Here is a 21,088-nt window from a genome sequence, read left to right as displayed (position 1 = left end):
TGCATTGTTCGAGAGATTTCCCGATGCTTTATTGCATTCAAATATACAGCAGCACCTTGCAGGCCTGGACTAGATAACATTACCAGCACCGTTATTAAAATACTTCTTTTGTAGCACTGAACCGGACTCTTGAATCATGATTATGTTTTAATCAAGTCATTCACCAGTGAAACAAAGAAAAAAATACTCCATATAGCAAAAACAAGAAGAATGACCTGTAAAATCCGAGTAAGTGGATAATAGACAAGCTGATCTGGTCCATATTTATACAGTAGACTACATGTAATAGAATGGCAGCAGAATGTAAATTTAGATATGAGGTGAAGTCATCTTACCGCTGACATTATGTTGACATATTACCTCTCAGGTAGTCTCTTGGCCATATGGATACAGTGGATATATGGCGAGAAGTACATCAGCTGCCATGTACAATGAGTTAGGTGCGAGAAAGCCTGTTAGTAGCAGCTCTGGCTTACAGCAACAGTGTGCTACAAAAAAAGGCACTTTTGAAGAGGAGAATTTGTGGCCTGCCTCTGGTTGCTGTAGGGGGAAAAATAATTTACCTGTTAAGTCCTCTGCATCAAAAAAAACGAGAGGTTTAGTGACGGACATCTGCACTGTGAATTTTTTTAATCAAATATTATATCAGACCATCTGCAGCAGATTTCTTCAGTTGCAAGATCCCCTATTCCACATATTCTAACACATAGTTTTACGTGTGCTTTTCTCGATAGTTTGAAGTCTTTTGCACATTCAAACAATCCTTTGGTAACCTTCCAGGGTGCTGACCCAAGCTAAGTGCTCCGCCAACTCCCGAGGGCTGAACAGACCCTGCAAAACTGAAGTCCAAGTCCGGGGTGAACCCCAGGTCACTGCGTCTAACAGATATGAAAATGTCGCCTCTTTGGAAAAAGGGCACGCCTTGTTGTTTAACAAAGAGTGTCAATGGGAAAGATTAATCAGAAACAAAATGGAAACGGTGTCACTTTGGGGTCAGGCAGAAGTTATCTCTGTTTAGAGAGGAGCGAATGGAATAGGGGGGTGGGGGGGGGGGTGCAGGAAAAAAAGGAGAGAAAAGAAAGCTTTCAATATTTCCAAAGTTTGGCCTCTTGTTTCTCCATGCAGAGGCCTTGTTGAGTGGACAGTGTGGATCCGCTTTGTGAAGAGCTGCTGCATCTCCAAGGGGCACATATACAGTGTGCCACCTCGGACATGGGGAGGAAACAGGACCTGGACTTGATGGCTGATGTCGAGGAGCACGGTCAGATACTTTAATATTTTTTACCTTGGAAATATGCAGTTTCAAAATTATTGATGATGTTCAATCAATTTTTATCCATGGAAGTTTCCCTGCAGTAATTACATTTGCTGCTCGTATTATTATTGCTATAATTATTTAACCCTGGCAGTTTTGCCCGTTTAAACTTTTTGTATCCTCTCTCTTCAAATATTTTAGTGAATACAGGGCAATGTTATTACCTTAGCCGTGGTTGTTTACAGTAAAGTGGTGGTGCAGAACGCACAGGAAAGTCATGTTAAGATGCTGCATATTTGTTTTGAAATGTTGGGAAATTGTTCCTTGGAAAGGTTTAAACAATTTCCAAATTCAATCAGATTTGGACAATTTTATTGGATAAGAGATTATCTGTGCTGTAGAGAGAAATTATGGCATGTACTGTAGATGGTCTATGTTGGATGAAAATGTCACGCTTTGTTTGGTATGTGGCTGTAAAGAAAGGTACGACCACTGTAATTGTTTGTCCGGTGTTTGGATTTCCTTTCAATGGCAGTTAACACAGCAGAACTGATGATACGCGATAGCCGTGCGATCAGAGCCAGATAACTTGCACGTGGTACAAACACAAAGCAGAAACAGCTTGAAATGATTGTTATGTCCTGGCCAATTGCTTAAAACAACCGTTTTCACATGTACATGGAATGAAGAAAAAGGAGCCTTTTGGATTTACGGTGGTCTGCAACGTGAGCGATGCGTGTTTTCTCTTGTTTTTAAGCGTGTCATAAGCGAGTATCACCGGGTTTCACTGATGCACATGTCATAGTTATAGGCAGGCTTGTATGTCCGCAGAGCAGCGGCTCGTCAGTGCTTGCAGGACGCTTGTGCATTGTTATATTTTGCGATCATTTGAATAAGCGATACAACATCACAGTTTGCACTGTTGTGTTGGCGTGCTTTTGTTTCCCTGTTTGTCTCTTTATTATGACTCAACACGTTTTCAACTCCAACAACCGATATTCACGACACTAGCTGTTAGAAATTGTCCTTTGTTTGTGTTAACCTTTATTTTGTCAGGGCTTGGATTTCATATCCACTTTCTGTTACGCAGGAGGTGGATTTTATCACATGGAGGAAAGCCTCACCCACATAAGTTTGGCCCCATGCAGTAAACAAGTTAGTTGATTGGTTTTGCTTTATATACTGTGATTTAATAAGGAACACATCAACGTAAGCCAGTCCAAGCAATGTTGGTGGTACCAATGCCATGCTTTCCATTGGTTCCTGTTTACATGATGCCCACAGGATGCGCAGTGATTGGTGGCGCTTCGCACGTGACCAGGCAACTTTGTACATTTGACAGGGAGTAGGAGGGTTTTGTGGAGATCAGAAAAACGACAGCGCGATAAAAATTAGTATTGTTGCACTTCACAAATTAATGACCATGAGTTCCTACTTGATAAACTCCAACTATATCGAGCCTTCCTTTCCTCCATGCGACGAATATCAGCAGAGCGGATACATCCCCAACCCTGGTGATTACTACGAGCGGTCAAAAGATACGGGCTTCCCCCATCACGACGAGCAATCCTATCCGAGGTCAAACTATACAGAAACGGGGTACGATTACGGCAACGTTCCCGCCACCGGACTCGAGGATTTCGGCGAAGGACATCACGAACAGCCGCAACCGGTTCCACAGAGCCACGGTCCTCGCGTTACCGCAGCCCCAGATGGTGGCGCAGGGGCAAATGCGAGCAAAGACTGCAGCCTCGCTGGTGAGGTATATCCCGGTGTAGCGAAGGGCAAGGAGCCGGTGGTCTATCCTTGGATGAAAAAGGTCCACGTTAACAACGGTGAGTTATCGCTACGGCTAAATAGCAGAACCACTGAGAAACAACCACTGGAACACACGCAAGCCCATTGAGGCAGCACTAGTAGCAGCCCTTACAACAGCAATTTACGACTATCGAGCAGCAGGGTCGGTAATTAAGGACCCTCGTAAATTTTATTGCCTGTGTTCGTCTGTCGGGGCCATGTGCTTTTGTTGCTTTTTAACCCAAACTACCTCCACCACTGGAGCCGAGCCAAACTGTAATATCCAACCCCGCTGTTTGTTAATCATTTCTAAGCTTGATATGTCCCTGGATGCGAGTGCTTGTACACTCGGCATCTCCACATTAATGTCCGTAAACTGAAACAAGGCAGACAGTGAAACAAACAGAGTGGCTGTGATTTTCCACCAAACCCAGAAATATTATAGAATTTTTCAACCATTTAATATGTCCGTTGGAGGAACTTTACTGGTTTGGAATAAACGCTATATCAGCCTGGATGTAACACCTGCTTGCATGCCTGTGTATGGCTTTTCCCCCCTCCAGTCAATCCCAATTACACTGGAGGAGTGCCCAAGAGGTCCCGCACTGCCTACACCCGCCAGCAGGCTCTGGAGCTGGAGAAAGAGTTCCATTTCAACCGGTACCTGACCCGGCGCAGGCGGGTGGAGATTGCGCACACCATGTGTCTGTCAGAGCGCCAGGTCAAGATCTGGTTTCAGAACCGGAGGATGAAGTGGAAGAAAGAGCACAAGCTTCCTAACACCAAGATCCGCTCTTCCACCTCGGCCTCGTCCTCAGCCTCGGGGGCCCAGCAGCAGCAGCAGATCAAAACAGGCCAGCAGCTTGTCCCCACGCCGTGCACTGCAGGTCTATAGTGCCTGAATGAACCCCATCCCACAAAAACCCAATCCAGACTGAGATGGCAAATATCACAAGTGGAATTTATGGACCGATTCTCAGTATTTTACACATGGTGTTATCTATTTCACCTTGCCTCTGCCATTGGGCCCCTATCACGTCCTTTGTACCCTTTCTCCTCTCCGGTGGTCCTCGCCCTCTTCATATAAGCTTGAAATTCACCTTTAATTGCCACGATGGCAACTGAAGTGTTTATATATTTGTTTATTATTATGAAAGAAGGATAAGGCACATTCAAACGTATGGATCAAAATGTATCATTACAGTTACAATTGAGTGAGTTAAAAGAACGTTTTAACTCATTTTTCTATCTTTTCTTTGAGTATTGTTTTTTATTATTATTTCTCATGGAAAGCTCTAATATACTTGAAATATATTTAGCGAGACTCTAGATGGCTGTTTAGAGGTATGGCATCAGTCAGAGTAACAGTGTAGTTTGTGTGTTTGAGTCGGTTGGTTTACTGTTGAATGTAGTCCATGGTGACGTTCACATTTAATGTACATAGGCAAATCATAATGAAGGCACAACAAGAGAAGCATTTCGTCACGTAAAAATTATGTTTGTTGGTGTTGTAAGGTCTAGGTTTATTCGTGCTAGTCCGTCCCATGTTGTGCTGTGTTCTAAACTGTGAATATTTGTATCTGTTGTCTCAGTAATGACCTTTGTGATGTAGTGTAGGCTCAGTCTGTCCCTGTGAAATAAATATGTACTTCACTTATAAGGTTGACTTTGTTTTGGATATTATGTAATTGCAAATACTCACTTGGCTTTTGCGAAATATGTATTTTTTGAAGCCGTGCGTAATAACATGCCAGATTTACTTCTTTAAAAAAAATATATTTATAATTTGGGGATTACACTTTCAAATTCGAAGACTTTACTTCCATGTCGTTTGCTTTACTGACAGTGCATGGACGTGGAATGAAAAAAAACTGTCATTCATAAAGCATTTTAATCAGTTATCCAGTGTTTGGAGATGAATGCGTATAATTATGATAGTGTGCGTAAAATTGCATGCGTACAATTGTGACCGAACATTGGATAGTTTACTGCACCACACTTTAATAATATTTAACTATTAACTTTGTCTAAATATAATCAAATTCAATTCGGTTAATTTATACGTTATTTGCAGAGACGATTCACTTGTTAATTATTGCACAAAGCTGCGCAGTTTCTCTTCTATAATATTTACAGAAATGGTAACAGATCCAACATTTCAGGTGTTTAATATGTGTAACCTGTTGTGAAGGAACTATGTCTCACAAAAAGTATTTCCATATTCAAAACATGGCGTTAAAAGTATTTTTGGCTGACTCCATTATGTCTTTCAATCCTCACTGACTGGAATTATAATTCGAAATGTGCCAGAATGTCATGCGGATTTTGGTGGGTAAATATGACATGTGGTTGCGGTTTAGGAGGCAGCTATCAGCTGCTTGAGATTTGCAGGCTTTACTACTGATACGGGAATCAAACCAGTGTGTTAAATGTATCCGGACACACATATTGTTCTCTCTTGCCATTATAAGGAGATCGCAGCCAACCTCAGTGCACCAGTGTGAGTGTTGGTCACTACCTGATACATTCAAACAATAGAGAGTTCAACCCGGGGACACGGCCGGCTCTGGCCAATCACCAGCTCAGAGCACTTCTTCTGACCCCTGACCTTTCAACACACACAATGTTCAGACCATACATCAGTGCTAAGACCTCCACGGGCTTCTTCTTCACATTTACGATTTACCCAGAGACAGCGTGGAAACCAAAACGGTGTTTAGGTGTGAAACTGAGCCATAGATTTCCCCAAAATTATTCTTAAAGACAGCTCTTCTGTAATATATCACAGAAACACCGTCAGGTCGTTCAGAGAGGGCAGATATGAACTGAAACATGCTGGCATTGTGCAAAAATATTCAATATGTTTTGGCACTTATGGTTTATATATAACCAATATATATGCCAATAATAGCACAATGGATGGGTCAGCAATGCATTTAATAGTGAATTAGATAACACTGAACTCACCAAAATTCCCACAGAAAAAAAGGCACAGAGTGACAGATTAATTGTCCAAATTCACACAAAAACGGTTTTATAGTTATTGACACAGTTTTTGTTTCATCTTTCACTCAACATTTGTGTCTGTATAAGACAAATTATCCTGCAGAAATGTAAAAACCCTCTCAGCATATACTACCCAGCCCTCTGTGTAGCACTTGCTGCAGAAGCTGTGCAGAAGATGGCGTTGAGGCTGATTGGCACCGATTTTGCGCAGACTCCAAGAAGTCCAACGAGTTAAATTACAAGATTTCAAGTCATTTGATTCGCGAATAGAGGTCACTTCCAATGTACTGCAATTTTAATTCGCTCTTTCACGTGACTTATTGAATAATGAATGCCCCGGGGTCAGAAATAGATCTGAAAATCTGCCTTATTTTCATTTGAAGTGATGCTCTGCAGGGTGCGAGTCAGATCTCTTCTCATCTGACAGTCACAGAAAACTGTCCGCTGGACACAGACCGCGATGACTTGTGAGTAGATCTGGCTGTTTTTTCCTCATTTAAGGAGGTGTTAAAGGACAGTATGAATATAGCAGAAGTGGAGTTTGCTTCATGATTTTCTGGTTAATATTCATGTATATTGTAATATAATTTCTTTATTTCCAGCTGTACGTTACTTTAGAGTTTCTGAGCTTGCTAATATTCCAATTCATTATTAAGCTCAACTAATTTAATTTCTCAATTTGACAGCAAAACATGTTTATTGACTTAAACAAATACATTTATTACATAATATGTGTATGTGTTTGTGCTTAAACGTTTAAAGACTTGAACCTATCGGAAATATGATACAGGACACCAAGTCCACTTTCCCACAGTTTCTTAAATCTTCAAACCACGACAAATTAGGTTGATGAAATGTAATAATCACTTCGCCAACAAGTGTTTTATAAAAAACATTTTTTAAATAAATTGGTACACATTTGATTGCAGAGGTAATGCTGTGGGTGCAGCTGGAACTTTATTGGGCAAAATCACAAAAAAATTGACGTGAATAGTAGCGAAATGAAGCATCAGCCTGCAATTATATGCTTGCAAAGTTTACCTCAAAAACACCAAAGATGGAACAAAACTTGGTGGTTGTTTGTATGAATTTTGAATTGGCAACGTTTCTGTTTGTAATTGTTATGATTGTTATCAATCTATCAATCTATAATTCCACTATTGAATTTAAAGATGCGAGTAAGTGTATTTCAACAACAGCAACAATACAAAGGGCTTCTGTTGTCTGCAAGAGCCTTTCAATGAGTGAACACAATAGGCAATTTAGACACAGATTAAACATTGACAAATTACCTATGTGACAATGCTAATAATAATAATAATAATAATAATAATAATAATAATAATAATGATACGTATTTTGCAAATACCTCCAAAATGTAACGGACAGCAATTCACTAAAAGCCTATGCAACATATTTCATTCCGTGACTATTTCACGAACTGCCGTGAGACGATGTTATTATATCTTATTATATTCGGAACATTTTCATTTTCAGTCATGAAGAGCCAGTAAGTTCAGCATGAAAATTATTTTATTGCAACCACCTCTACGCAAACAATTACGTTGTCTTAGTTCGTCTGCATCCGTGCATGAGAGATGTCTCCAAGTCTGCTTAAGGCGTTGAATTTCGCATTAGCCTTAATGTTGGCCGACGTAAACCTCGCCGAAAGAGTTATCTTCGCCTGAGTGTAGGTAACCCAAGCCTGTCTGTTAAGAGGTCTGAGTGTCAACATTGTGTGGAGATATGGACCGCCGTCTGGCCAACATCCAGAGGTCTGCGCCTCTAACTCCTCTTTGCTGACAGTGATAAGGAGCCCTGATTTGTGTAAATAACTCTGAAACATTTGTTTTATGCAAAAACAGTTCAGATTTAAGACATAATCAATCATCTACTACTTTTGAGCAAAGGGCAGGTCTAGAAAAAGTGCAACAAAAAATAAAAAAGTAGGATACCAGCCGCGGGCCTTTAATTGGTTTCCATCTTCTCCTTGTTTTTGTACCCAAAATAACTTCCCACTCGACTCTCTATGCCTCTGCCCGGGTCAGGGAAAAGTTCAGGTGCTGTGTCGAAAGCCAAAGTGGGATTAGCTTCCAGAGCACGGTCATGTCCAGCCATATAATCCTACAGTGACAGCTCCACATCTGTATTTGCAAGAACAGAGAGAGAGAACATAACACATTACAGACTGTGTAACAAAACAAAAATCCTCATGCGTCTAAAACCTGTGCGTAAAACCTCTTTTCTAGTCCTGGTCATTGTTAATCCTCCTCTTTTCTTCAGTTGTTGAAGTGCTGAAGGTGAATTAATAAGAGCTGGTCTGCTTCCGTTCTTGTCTTTAAAAGTTTACCGCTCAAGTTGTAGTTTGAGAAGACAAAGGCTGGTGTGGGAGTGGGATGCTGTCTATGTCCGCCCCGAATGATTAATCGTTGTGGTGGGATTTTTCCACGCCCGCTGCTCGGTGTTGACGGAAAACAAGCGCCAAACGAGAATCTCTTCCGGGATAGGACTTTTGGCATTTAACAGGGTATCTACCATCTCACATAGATAGGAATTGGTTTATATTATGGTGGTTTTGGCAAACAGCAGGATTATGTCTTAGACGGCACTTTTTCACCCAACCCCTCCCCCTTACAACATACTTAAACTCATCCTTTGCAAAAAAATCTGTAATTTCTAACACCATTCAGTTGGTCAAAGGAGACGGGTAGGTGCATTAAGGTCAAACGAGGGTCCATGTACTGAACAGCGGGGTCGAGCAGCCTCTCTTTGGTTACCTCACCTCCACTTTCCGCTCACTGCTGACTGACACACATCCCTCACGACCACCAGGACACCCTCCCTATTTAGGACAGGTAAATGTGTGACATTTTTTCGTTTGGCCAAACGCATGCAGCCTTTCGCTGATGGAGAACCAAATGCTGACTTAGGCACTACAAGCAAACCATGCGACTGTGGACGAGGGGGGCGATATTGAGTAAAGCTCTCCACAGCCCGAGCTGTGTTGTAAAGAGAAATGAGTAGACGTATGCTGGACATTATGCCACTCTTAAATAGTATTTGGAAAGCCCTCTTCATCTCACATCGTGCGAATTGTCACGCTGCAGTGCAAGACATTCTGGTTTTTAGCCTGACTCAGAGCAGAGCTGGCTGCACTTGACACTCTGCATAATACAGGCAGCCGTAGCTCTTTCAGCCGCTAACAGGCACCAAATATATGGCACTTTAAAACTGACAGAACGGTCTTTCCATCTGAATGGGCGACACGTGGAAAAGCTGCTTCTCTGCGAGAGACTTGCTCCTCTGCCAGATACATTGCAGTGTCACATACCCCTCTTTTTTTTTCTCCCTCCGAACTGATCCGTTTCTCCTCAGGGGCAATGACTGCCTCCATTAATGATTCACGGGCTCAAATAAAAGGGATTTAAGTTGACGTTGCGTCACGTGAGTGGGGCGCATAATACATGCGCGATGTTATGGCACAGGGAAGAAAACCGGAGCCCCGGTCTGGCCATATGATGCTGATTATATGCGGGTTACCCCCACTTTCCGTGAGGGGAGTCCGGGCTTTATAGTTTGTTTTTCGAGCTGAGAAAAAGAAAAGAGCGACAAAAACTGAAAGAGAGAGGATCCCGGGTTTGTGGATGTATTATACTGCTGTCACCGACGGATATGTTTTTCCACGCGGACAGAGTCAGAAACCGAGCTTTGGGAGGATGGATTTTATTTTGAGGTATTTCCGCCGATTGTTCATTACTGTCGTGAGTTATTGCTGCGCGAGGCAGAGGTCAGTAAAATAGGGGTCCAGGGTTTCTGCAGGGCGAGACAATGTAGACAGGTACCAAGAAGCTACCGATATCAATTTGTCTGTTAATATCTCCGATTCATCACAGCTAATCGAATGAAACGTAAACAGACCTTCAGATTGTGCACACAATATATATAGGTGACGATTTAAGGTTTTGTGTGGGCCATGAAGATATAGGCATTGTTCCATGTTATGCTTCCTAACTTAAGCATTATATTGAAGCCATTATTAGTTGCCATGTAAACTTGAGTAAGACAGACTGAATTATTTTTGATGTATTCATATTTTTAATAGTAAAATCGGCCATTTGGATGAAGGGGCCCATACAACAGTTTGTAAATAAAGCGGCCATTTAAATATTGGCTTCCAAGAAAAGACCCCAAGCAGAGCGTGCGGCTGCTTCAAGGTGCAACCAGTCCTATAAAACAAAACATCTCGTCTTTACGTGGGGTTTTGTGCGTAAATGATACATCAAGAACATTTACATAAAAAGTAGGGGGAAAGCGGTGAGGTTGTGTCGCTCCGCCAGGGAAACGAGGATATAATGGAAGACGGAGTGCCATCCAGGATCGCGCGGCCGTGCTGAGGTCACGGCGCTCCTTTCTTGATTTATGGGCGCAGGGACTTGGGGAAGATGGTGCGCGAGAGCTAATGACTATTCGATCCGTTTGTGGAGAAAATGCTTACCGGCCAGCAGGGAAACTACAAACACGTTATTTGCACTGTCCCATTTTATATTATTAGTGATATTACACTGATGGGGAGCAATATTTGGTTGTAATGTTATTTTTGTCTGATGATGGCATTCTGGCTCTTATATATATATATATATTTATGCATTTTGTCTATTGTTTTTACGTTCTTTTGTTTGCTACTGATACATATATTTTGTTTGATATTTTGTTGTGTAAAAAAAGAATGAAGATATTAATGCTCTCCCTTAGCTGTGAGGGTATACCTTCACACAAAGACTTGGAGCCTGCTGCTAAATCTAAAATCTTACCCAAATAATTACCTTGAAAATGCTTGCATCGAATTTGACGAAATTGGGGTTAGCCTGTTTTCGAGATGTTTCATTCTGCGCCTTTTAAAAAGAATAGGCCAAAACAATTACGTATACCAACAATAGACGTATTTATAATCAAACTGTCTGACCATAAAAAATTAATATCGCACTAATATATTTTCCAGAACACGTTGAAAGGTTGTATTATCTTCTCAGAAATTGAAAATGTTTATTCCTCCATGCAGAAATCCAGCAAAGTAAATTCAGGCCATCGCACGGTCTCCGAGACACCTTGAACTGCTTTCGGTAAGTCCATATATCTTTATTGATTTGTGTTATGAATGCTTGATGGTGATATCCTTATTCAATTTCTAATAAGTACCACACACGCCCACCAAAGCACTTGCAGGAATAGAGAAGCAGCCTATGGCTTGTACATTTCCTCCTAGCAGCAATACGACCAGCCCGAGAGCAATAATTCCTTCTCTTCCACTTGTCTTTGTGGTGTAATTTGTCACGATAAAAGTGACGAGGGGAATCGCAGCTCTTGAAGCGGTGCCTCCTTTCAAAAACTACTTTCAGTGAAAGCCATCTGCTTGTAGCTGATATTACTGCACTCAAGTTTTAAAAACGGATTTTCTTTCATCAACATTTCAGCTTTTTTTTGTCTCCCACATTGTTTTACGCCATATTGTGCGTATACTATACGACCACCACTTCATGACATTTCACCCTCAGCTCAGGGCTAAACTAAAGAGAGAGACGAATCAGCATTTTATCAAAACACAAAGAAGCAAATAATTATACAATGTGACTCTGGTTTCAAAAAGAAAAAAGCCGAGTTGGCTAAAAAAAAGTCCTCACGCGTGAATTTTTGTCCCACTCAGTCTCCCACGCCGTCCGTGTGTTCTATACCTAATTTTAATTGTCATTGGATTTTGTCTCAGAGCCTGAAGCCAGCAAAGAAGCTGCAGCTCTGAACGTGTTTACCGCCCAACGAAGCTGAGAGGACACACATCTATTTCTTCCATTCTTTCTTTGGCTGCAAAAGAGAAGCATTACCCTGCAGAGGGATTCCCCCAGCTGCCGACTCTCTTCTCCCCTCTTCCTCGCTGCATGTCCTCCGCTCTTGCCTTTTGGTGATGAACCTTCTTCCCATTTTTCACACCCTGCTCCCGGTGGGGTTTTCCCCCGTGACATACTTCGAACACGGCTTTGATCTGAAGTTGCTGTGCTTCCTAATCTTAAACTAATACTTCTTCATATAAGAAGCCACGCAGGCAGTGGAATACCAGCGCTGGAATGAAAACAAATTGCGCGTCCCTTGCGCTTAAAGATTGAAGACTATATGCAAAAATGCGGGTTAATGATCAAGCTGCGGATAGAAGCCCTTTATGTCCCGTGGAAATGGAAATGCAGCATGGTCAGCGGCTGATTATTCCTTTGTATTCTCCCCTCTCCCCAACATCTTCACTGGGATAATAATTCCACCATGACGTGGAGTAAATAATAATACAAATATTTAAAACACTTTAGGGATGGACTTCCATTATATTTGTAAAGATTTTTTTATTTATTTATAGATACACACCTCATTTGGTTGGGGGAGGAGGAGAGTCAGCCACTTGATTTGAACTGGCTTTCCAAAGCGCTACTTATTTGCATAATTTTTTTTGTCTATGGTGACGCTCTGGTTCGGGGCAGTTCACTGGTGTCTGCATGGTACTGGTGAAGGATCACATCGTCTGGCATAGCCTTGGCTGAGTTTAATGTTGCTATGAAGCCCTGGCCATTGCTCTAAAGCATGACGATACGTTCAATCTTGAGGCCAGATATCTCTTATCTCGCTGACCCGATCGCTCACGTCTGCTTTCGTAATCTCGGTTTACCCATCCACGTCGAGTAGGGGGGGGGGAAAGAAAAGGGGAAAAGGAAAGGGGGTTCTCTTGGCTCTTCCCTTTTTTGTTGTGGCTGCTAATGCCTGGTGCATGGCAGGGCGCACTCTGCTGCTGCTGCTTCACACAGCCAGCCCTGCCTTTAAACTTTTCTCTGGATTACTGCTTTGATCGATTTCGTCACTGAATGAGAAAATATCGCCTGGTGCTCTGCATTCGTCGTCAGAGGATAAGGTAAGCAGGCCAGAAATAGGCTCCCTCGGTTGTAAATGGCGGAGTTTGTGTGTCGCGCGGTGATTTATCACCGTATGACTTAGATCTCGGTTCAGGAAGAGTTCACACACACACACACACAGTCAGGCAGCCAGATTTCTCTAACGTGGAGCAGAGGGCTGCGCAGAAAGTCTGTCATTTGTCTCTCTTTCTCTCTTTTATGACTATCGCAATGGCTCGCCTGGAGATATAGACCACAAAGCTTTCTGATATCTTCTCCAGTTCATCGTGCGTGCAGATCAGCGAAGACACCTTCTTTCACTCTGCGGTTCAACTACATTGAGGACAAGCTCGGGGTTCATTTTATACTAATTTGCTTTATACGGCTGCACAAACCCAGAGTTTGCCGACATTTTCCTTTCAGTTCTTTGCGTTCATTTTATGAAAATGCATTCTTGTTATGTTTGCTCCGGGACTATGTGGGCTACACCTATGGATTGAAATCAGGAAGTTTTTATTACAGCCTATAACATCGTTAATGTTGGGATCACATTTACTATCAGCCACATAATACCAGCCTATTAGTTTCAGCAGTGAAAATTAGAAGTGAGGCTTGCAATCAATTTCTTTGGATTTTATTGAGTTATTATTTATTACATTTAGAGTCCAAATTATCGGCTTTCTTGATTGGATCGACTGCAATTGTTAAATCTAGAGTCCAGACAAAGGAACTGCATAATTTCACAACCAAATATGAATCGGGCGGGTTTCATTTTATATTTATGGGCCTAATGAAAATGATTCACTTTTATTTAAAAGTATTGCAGCACATTATTATTGTTGTTGTTAATGCGATTATTATTACATTTTATTATTATCATGCATTTCACTTTATTTCAAATGGCAATGGTTAAAACATCGGAAGTCCAAATCAAATATTTCGCTATTTCATTAGTAATGTGACATGATAAAATATTTCCCCATGATGACCGTTGGATCTGTTTCTATTATGGTTTATAGTTTCCCCAATACTCTTTTAGAGAAAGATCCCCATGGTTACCTGCGTGAATTATGGTGGTTTAGCAGCAGGCTCTACCTGTACCATGCCGGGTTTCTGTCCGCCTGAGTACCGGGCTTGGCTGCGCACCGGGCCACTCATTCTGAGCAGGCCGTCCCGGCTCACTGACCCCCATATATCACCGCGACGGGCCGCCGTGCACACAGTACCGACAGCAGCCATTATTATGGGCCTGCAAGGAAAAGTTCACACCGTGGTCATGGAGATGCACGGAGGCTCGCCCAGTTTTTCCGGTTCCTCGTGCTCCTTCCATGTATCTTGCATCATGCAAAGAAAAGAAAGAAAAGAAAGAGAATGCGGTTGTTTATGCATTGCGCCAGGTGGCCGGGGAAGCACAGCGCATTCAGATCCTGTTTTCTGAAGGACGATTGTTTTGTTAAATCACAGTGAAAAACTAAAATGTGTTAAAAGTTTATTGGCCACATGGAATGCATTCATTTCTGTATCATACATTATGTCGACGGCCCTGTTGGCTAAATAACAATATATCAGAGATATTATTTCCCTGTGTGGTTACCCGCTAATAAGATTTCCCAACAGCACACTTTTTACTTACAGCATTTTCTGTAAAAGGTGTTCTGCAACTCTGTATTCACTTTCATTGTTAATTAACTCAGAAGTTTAAAATGGCATGCAGTTTATTGTTAGGTCCTAAAATGTATTTGGCAATCTGAAATGCTTTTGGAAAGGTTTGTTTTGATGTGGTTTGGCACAGATGGTAATACAAGGTTAGTGCGTGCCTTTGTGCCCTGTGTAAGCCATAAGGTAAACGGTAATAGTCTACAGAACTGTTGGCCCTATCTTGCTTCCATAGTCTCCAGTGTCAGGCCTGTATTGAAAAGTAAGATGGATCGCCACCATTTCTTCTCCTCACAGTGCGTCTTGTAACCCTAGGTTCACCCGAGGAGGCCATTGTCGGAGAGGCGTCACGTGACCACGGGGTGCCAATGTTATTCTACACGGGTGTCAAGACCCTGTCAGTTTCTGAAATAAATATTGGGAAACGGCGAGATGCAAAAGGCAACCTACTACGACAGCTCCGCAATTTACAGTGGCTACCCATATCAAAGCGCAAATGGCTTCAGTTATGATGCCAATCAGGTCCAATATCCCCGGGCCTCTCATGTGGAAAGTGAGTACCATCGACCTGCCTGCTCCCTGCAGTCTCCTGACGGCTCCGTGGCTCTGCAGAAGCCGGGGGAGATGGCGGAGAGCTGCGACAGGACCACAGCCATTCAGGCGGCGCAGTCCAAGGTTCATCCCGAAAGCAATCAACCACAGGTGCCCGTGTCAGGCCCACCCCCTCCCTCACAATCCCCCGGTGCTATCAGCCAAAACACAAGCAACGGGTCCAACCAGCCCAGTGCCAAGAACGGCTCCCCGACCTCTACTACTCGCAAACAGATCTTCCCCTGGATGAAGGAATCCCGCCAGAACACGAAGCAGAAACCCACCAGTAGCTCCAGTTCAGGTACTTTCAACCTAAACACTGCTGCTGCTGACACACACATAACTCTGACCAGAAAGTTACATACATTTGTTGAGGGAGGACATAATACATAGGGGTGACTCGATCTGGTATAAATTAAATAAAGTTTTCTCAAATGAAAGGTAAGGTGGGGAGAGGAGAGAGGGGGCAACCGGCAAATGGACAATGTCCTTGTGAGGGGTCAGATGTTCAGTGTTTTCTGAGTGTAAGAGAGGTGTTAATTATACTCTATCATTTTCAAGTCACTTGTTGGTGGTATTATATTGAATTATATGCATATATTTTGTTCCCCCTGCAACCTTAAGTTATTCAGGAACTACAGCCAAAAATTACCACAGAGTTTTAATGAACACCTCTTTCATACAGTCAGAGTATATGTTGTATCCTGTATCTTCTTGGAAATTCTCCAAAATTATACCCCAAAAAAGATATACTATAAATACACGATAAGGCTATAGACTGTAGAAGAATGATGTGCCTGAACATTGGAAGTAGAGTCCACCATTTGTTGTCCCTGTGCCCTGCAGCTGACCCGTCCTTACTGTAAACATCATCCACTGATCACACAATGTTCCTGAGACAACAAACAAACACGCACAACAGTTGTTTCAGTTTGTCCTGCTGTTTTGACGAGAGGAAAACTCGGTGGGTCCGAGTGGGGGGTTGTGTTCCGAGTGTTTATTTATAGAGCCAAACTAAAAATTCAGAGACGCTCATCTTCCCATGACCTTGTTATTTTGTAAATACAGTGGGCACTATTTCAATTCAGGTGCAGATTTATTCAACAGAAAAAAATCAGTTCTGTGGCTCCATTTTGATTCATGTGCATTTCGCCATTTTTTACGCACTTAAGCAAGCCAGATCCTGCTGTTTTGATGACAGGAAAACTTACTGGGTCAGGTTGGGGAGTTTGGGGTCTTTATTTGTATAAACTCAACTTAGACCTCCTTTGTTGTAAATTAAATGGGTAAGTTTCATACAATGCATTTTGAAAATGTAAGGAAAATGGCGCCTTTTAATTATTCGATTTTTTTGTTTTGGGAATGTTTTCCATTAGTTTTAACAGCATGTTGACGTGTTAACATGTGATCCTGCTGTTTGATTAGAGGAAACCTCGGTGAATCACAGTAAGGAATTTGTGTTTAAGATGTTTACTTGCGTAAGGTACTAAAAAATTCAGAGACGCTCATCATCGTATGACCTTTCTATAAATGACGTGGGTAACTTTCTAATGACGTTGTAGGCAGTCGTCTACAGTATAAGCTACAATGTTAAGAAGTATGGTGCCCTTTATTGTGTTGAGAAGATGTTTTATTATCATTTTTTCATCAACTGGTAAAAGTGCTACAATTTATGAAAACAATTGCACCTACACTGGTCCGATTCTGCTATTTAATTGGGGGAAACCTTGTTGGGTCAGGGAGAGGATTTGTGTTTGATTATATGCCAATAAACACCACCAATCTAAAAGTGTCAGTGAATCTTACCTTCCCATGGCCTTCCCTTTTTGTAACAAATGGACAGTTATCAAATTAAGTTATGTATTTTTCTGCTGTAAGAGTTTAAAATGTAAAGCAGTGTGTTTGGTGACGGGTTTCATTATTTTAACATCACATTGAGGGGCTAACGTTGATGAAAAGCCTTTTACGCACGCACGCCATGACAGATAACATTAATCCTGCACTTAACACAAATTTCCGAAATCAGTCTTAGTTAACTATCCTTTGAATATGAAGTCACGTATCATACAATAACAATCGTTATCACAATTGATAACGATGCCATACATACACGAGTATTCCTTATGTTAACGTCTCTTTCATCTCTATAACCTAATAGCTACATGTTATGTCATGCTGCATTCCTTTTGCTCCACGTTTAGACGACAGGTAGTGAAATGTATTAAGTGTTGGCCGCATGCCACAGCGGCAAGTAGACCAACACCTTGCTATTCTGCAGCCGAGCTGCAGCTTCTTAGGGGGAGGCTTATCAGTGGTTTATATACCCTAAGGAATACATAATGCTTGTGTTTGCATTACGCTTGTGTTCCTTTGTGACTACGGAGGAAGAGGAGGGTCAAACTGTTTTAGAAGTCTAAGGTTACCTGATTCCATATCAAATATTTACCTATGTTCTCCAGTTACATTTTGTCTAGTGTAGCGTACACAGACACAGTGGCCATACACTGGTTGTTAATTGTCTTATGGAGCCCTCTTGATAACCCTTGTGCTCTGCAGTGGGTTTATCAAAATGTGCACACATTCTCACTCGCAGGTAAGGAGGAAGAAAAAAAAGTTGATGATAACACCCCTATTTAAGTTGTGGAGCAGGGCGTATTTATCTAAACTACCCCCTCCTGATGGTTGAAAGTTCTGTTATCAGCTGTGTGCGTGTTGTCAGACGATTTTACTCTCACTCTCCTGTATCTGCCTCTCTACCCTTCTCAACCTCTCTCTCTCTCTCTCTCCCCCCCCTCCCCTCTGTAATGGATTACTGATTGTCACCCTCCTCTCCTCCTCCCTGACAGTGGAGAGTTGCCCCGGAGACAAGAGTCCTCCAGGGTCAGCAGCTTCGAAGAGGGCCCGGACAGCTTACACCAGCGCCCAGCTAGTGGAGCTGGAGAAGGAGTTCCACTTTAACCGGTACCTTTGCAGACCCCGGAGGGTGGAAATGGCCAACCTGCTCAACCTCACTGAGAGACAGATCAAAATCTGGTTCCAGAACCGCAGAATGAAATACAAGAAAGATCAGAAAGGTGTCGGAATGATGCCTTCCCCTGGTGGGCAGTCCCCTCGGAGTCCCGTGGGTCCGGTCTCCGGTGGTGGTGGAGGATACCTCAACTCTATGCATTCTCTAGTCAACAGTGTACCTTATGAATCCCAGTCGCCGACGTCTTACAATAAACCTCATCAAAATGCATACGCTATGGCCACGTCATACCCCCCTCCTTTGAACAGCTCCCTCAACAACTGCCCACCCTCCCAGAAGAGGTATCCCGGGACCGACTCGGCCACGCCCGAGTATGACGCGCATCCTCTCCAAGGCAATGGCAACTACGGGACTCACATGCAGGGCAGCCCCGTTTATGTCGGCGGAGGTTACATCGACTCAATGCCCAATTCTGGGACCTCCGTTTTCGGTCTAAACCACCTCCAACACCCGCCGTCCGCAAATATGGACTACAATGGAGCAATCACAATGGGCAACAGTCAGCATCACGGAGTGTGTGATCCGACACCGACGTACACAGACCTAACGTCGCACTACTCTCAGGGAAGAATCCAGGAAGCGCCCAAACTGACGCATCTGTAGCGGTGGCGTTGCCCGGATCACTCCGCCCATTGTCTTATCCACCTCCAGACACATTACTGCTTTGTTTCTGCGCCTCCTCACGGCTTCCACCTTCTCTCAGCCTTTGTTTATGTTCTCTATAGTTTGATGTGTGAAGTAGCGTAGGATAAATAATCACGACTTGCTTGAATTTTTCTCTATTTGCTCGTTTCATTGTCTCACAAAGACCTTTATCTGAGCTGTAGGACGTCTAGAGTGGGAGGAGGGAGGGAGGGAGGGAGGGAGGGAGGGGGGGGCACAGTATAAGCATAGGCCTATTTAATCTTTTTTTTAAACTTGTTTTAAAAGCGAAACTCAAACAGGGTATTATGAACATATGTTATTCATTTGAATGTGAATTTGTCCGTCTTTTATTTATCCGCAGTTGAAGAATTGTGTTTTGCATTTTGTTGCACTTGTGAAAGGATCCTTCAAGAGGGAAATACATTTTCAAAAACAAGGGACATGAGCTCACACGCCGCATCCCTTGCTTGTGTTGTTCTATCGGACTTTTTAATGTTATTTATTTTAGTTTGATGTTAAGATAAGAGTCCTTTAGTATTATTTGACACCTCTGCGATCTTTGTGAGACAAGGTTGATGCAAATTAGCGCCTCGGCCCCTTACCAGCCCATATATGTATTCAGAAGCTCCCCATAGCAGCACACCATGTCGCTGTTAGGTTATGTTTCAGTTTCTTCTTCTTCAATGGGATGTTTTATTTTCTCAGCGAATGTAAAATCAATCAGTCATGCAATAAGGGTGGAAAGAAGGACACACATTCGCATTTTCTTTTCTTGAAGTAAAAAAGAAAAAAGACATCATCAATTTTCTTTTTCGATGTCATACATTCCTCGCTGCTCCAGTTCGCAGAAATAAATAAAACAATTGAAATATAATTGCAGCAAACCTTGTAATTTTAATTTAGACACATCGGAAGCATTTCACGTAAATACAAGACAGTTTCCTAAATAAAAATGTCAATACTTTCCTAGTTTTCCAATTATTACATTTAGTTATTGCTGTTATGAATGTCAAGACGGTACATAATGGTAGCGGTGATAACAAAAAAGAAACACATTTTAGACAATTGGCAACGTAAGATGCACTATAATGGTAATAATTTAATAAAGCATTCATCATCTCTATATATTTTTATAATATGTATGCATCCAAAATAGCGTGAAATCAGTGGCCACATGTAATATTCAATGACAGAAAGGGAAATGGTTGCAGATAAAGTCAAATATTGAATTAAAGCTATTTGTTTTTTCTCTCCCCTCCTCTTCATTCGACGTGAAGAAAAGTCGGGTGGCCTTCTCACCTCCTCTCATCTGCGTGGGCACATCCATAACAATAAAAATGTCACACGGGCCCTTCTGGAGATTCTGCAAGAAGACAACAAGCTAAATGAGAAATCGTTTGAAAAATAATTCCCTGATATGTTCCGTCAGTCAAATGCGGTCAGAGAGGATAGAGGATGAAGCAAAAATCGTAACGGGGCTTATTTGGGTCATTATATTACACATTTACAGATGCCAGCGTGAAGCCAGGTCAACATGAAAAGCCTTGGTCTCGTGGATGGTTACAGCAAAGCAAATTATAAGTGGAATGCTGAAAAATGGGTTTGAATTCCTGTCGGTATTTTTTGTTCGGATAAAGGGCCGGCACATTAATATACTTTGATTTATCTTTTTTTAATTTTCATTTATTTTCATTGTCTGCAGTAATTCAAAGCATGGAGCTAAAATATCTGTTTTGTAAATCTGTCATTTCTTTCAGGAAAATTGTTTTTCTTACCATGCTGAATGGCTTTTCTTCTTCTTCCGTCAAATTACAAAACCTTTTCGTACCATGTTTACTTTTTGTGCATATGCCTTTGTGTAACTGCAGTATTATTTGGTCTTACGGATTTTGCACCCTTGAAATATTTTTCTGCGCTATCTGATTGATATAAGAGGGCATGGACATTAGTAACCCTGCCATATGGTTAGCAGGGAAACCTAGAACAATTGAACCATGGTGTGTCCCAGTAAAAAAAAAAAAACTGATGCACTGAGTATTCCTGCATCCAACACAGACACGCGCACACATGCACACGCGTGCACAGCAATACGCTGATTTGACCCATATGCGCATGCAGGTAGCACATAAATAACGTTTTAACTAAGATACGATTTGTATATCTTTCATTGCATTTCCATCCGTGGGA

At 42.1% G+C, this 21,088-nt stretch overlaps 2 protein-coding genes across 2 annotated transcripts; both read left to right on the top strand.

The window, feature by feature from the left end:
• The first annotated feature begins 1,139 nt into the window (after positions 1-1,139).
• Positions 1,140-19,072, top strand: hoxa3a (homeobox A3a). The gene is made up of 4 exons (XM_079288005.1): positions 1,140-1,261; positions 11,118-11,178; positions 14,953-15,529; positions 18,075-19,072. The coding sequence occupies exons 3-4, from the start codon at positions 15,070-15,072 to the stop codon at positions 18,857-18,859; spliced, it is 1,245 nt and encodes a 414-aa protein (XP_079144131.1). The 5' UTR covers positions 1,140-1,261; positions 11,118-11,178; positions 14,953-15,069; the 3' UTR covers positions 18,860-19,072.
• Positions 2,673-3,947, top strand: hoxa4a (homeobox A4a; the record flags this gene model as incomplete). Its single annotated transcript, XM_079288161.1, has 2 exons — positions 2,673-3,090; positions 3,616-3,947. 2 exons carry the CDS (start codon positions 2,673-2,675, stop codon positions 3,945-3,947), a joined length of 750 nt encoding a protein of 249 aa, XP_079144287.1.
• Positions 19,073-21,088: the final 2,016 nt, after the last annotated feature.

Source organism: Melanostigma gelatinosum, assembly GCF_949748355.1.
Source record: "Melanostigma gelatinosum genome assembly, chromosome: 17".
NCBI lineage: Eukaryota > Metazoa > Chordata > Actinopteri > Perciformes > Zoarcidae > Melanostigma > Melanostigma gelatinosum.
Note: the sequence above shows the minus strand (reverse complement) of the source record. Positions and strands in the feature narration are given on the sequence as shown.

Excerpts from the sequence above, each read along its gene's own strand:
- hoxa3a (XM_079288005.1), top strand. The coding sequence starts at position 15,070 with ATGCAAAAGGCAACCTACTACGACAGCTCCGCAATTTACAGTGGCTAC. Across the intron at positions 15,530-18,074 it reads CACCAGTAGCTCCAGTTCAG|TGGAGAGTTGCCCCGGAGAC; the intron begins GTACTTTCAACC and ends CCTCCCTGACAG.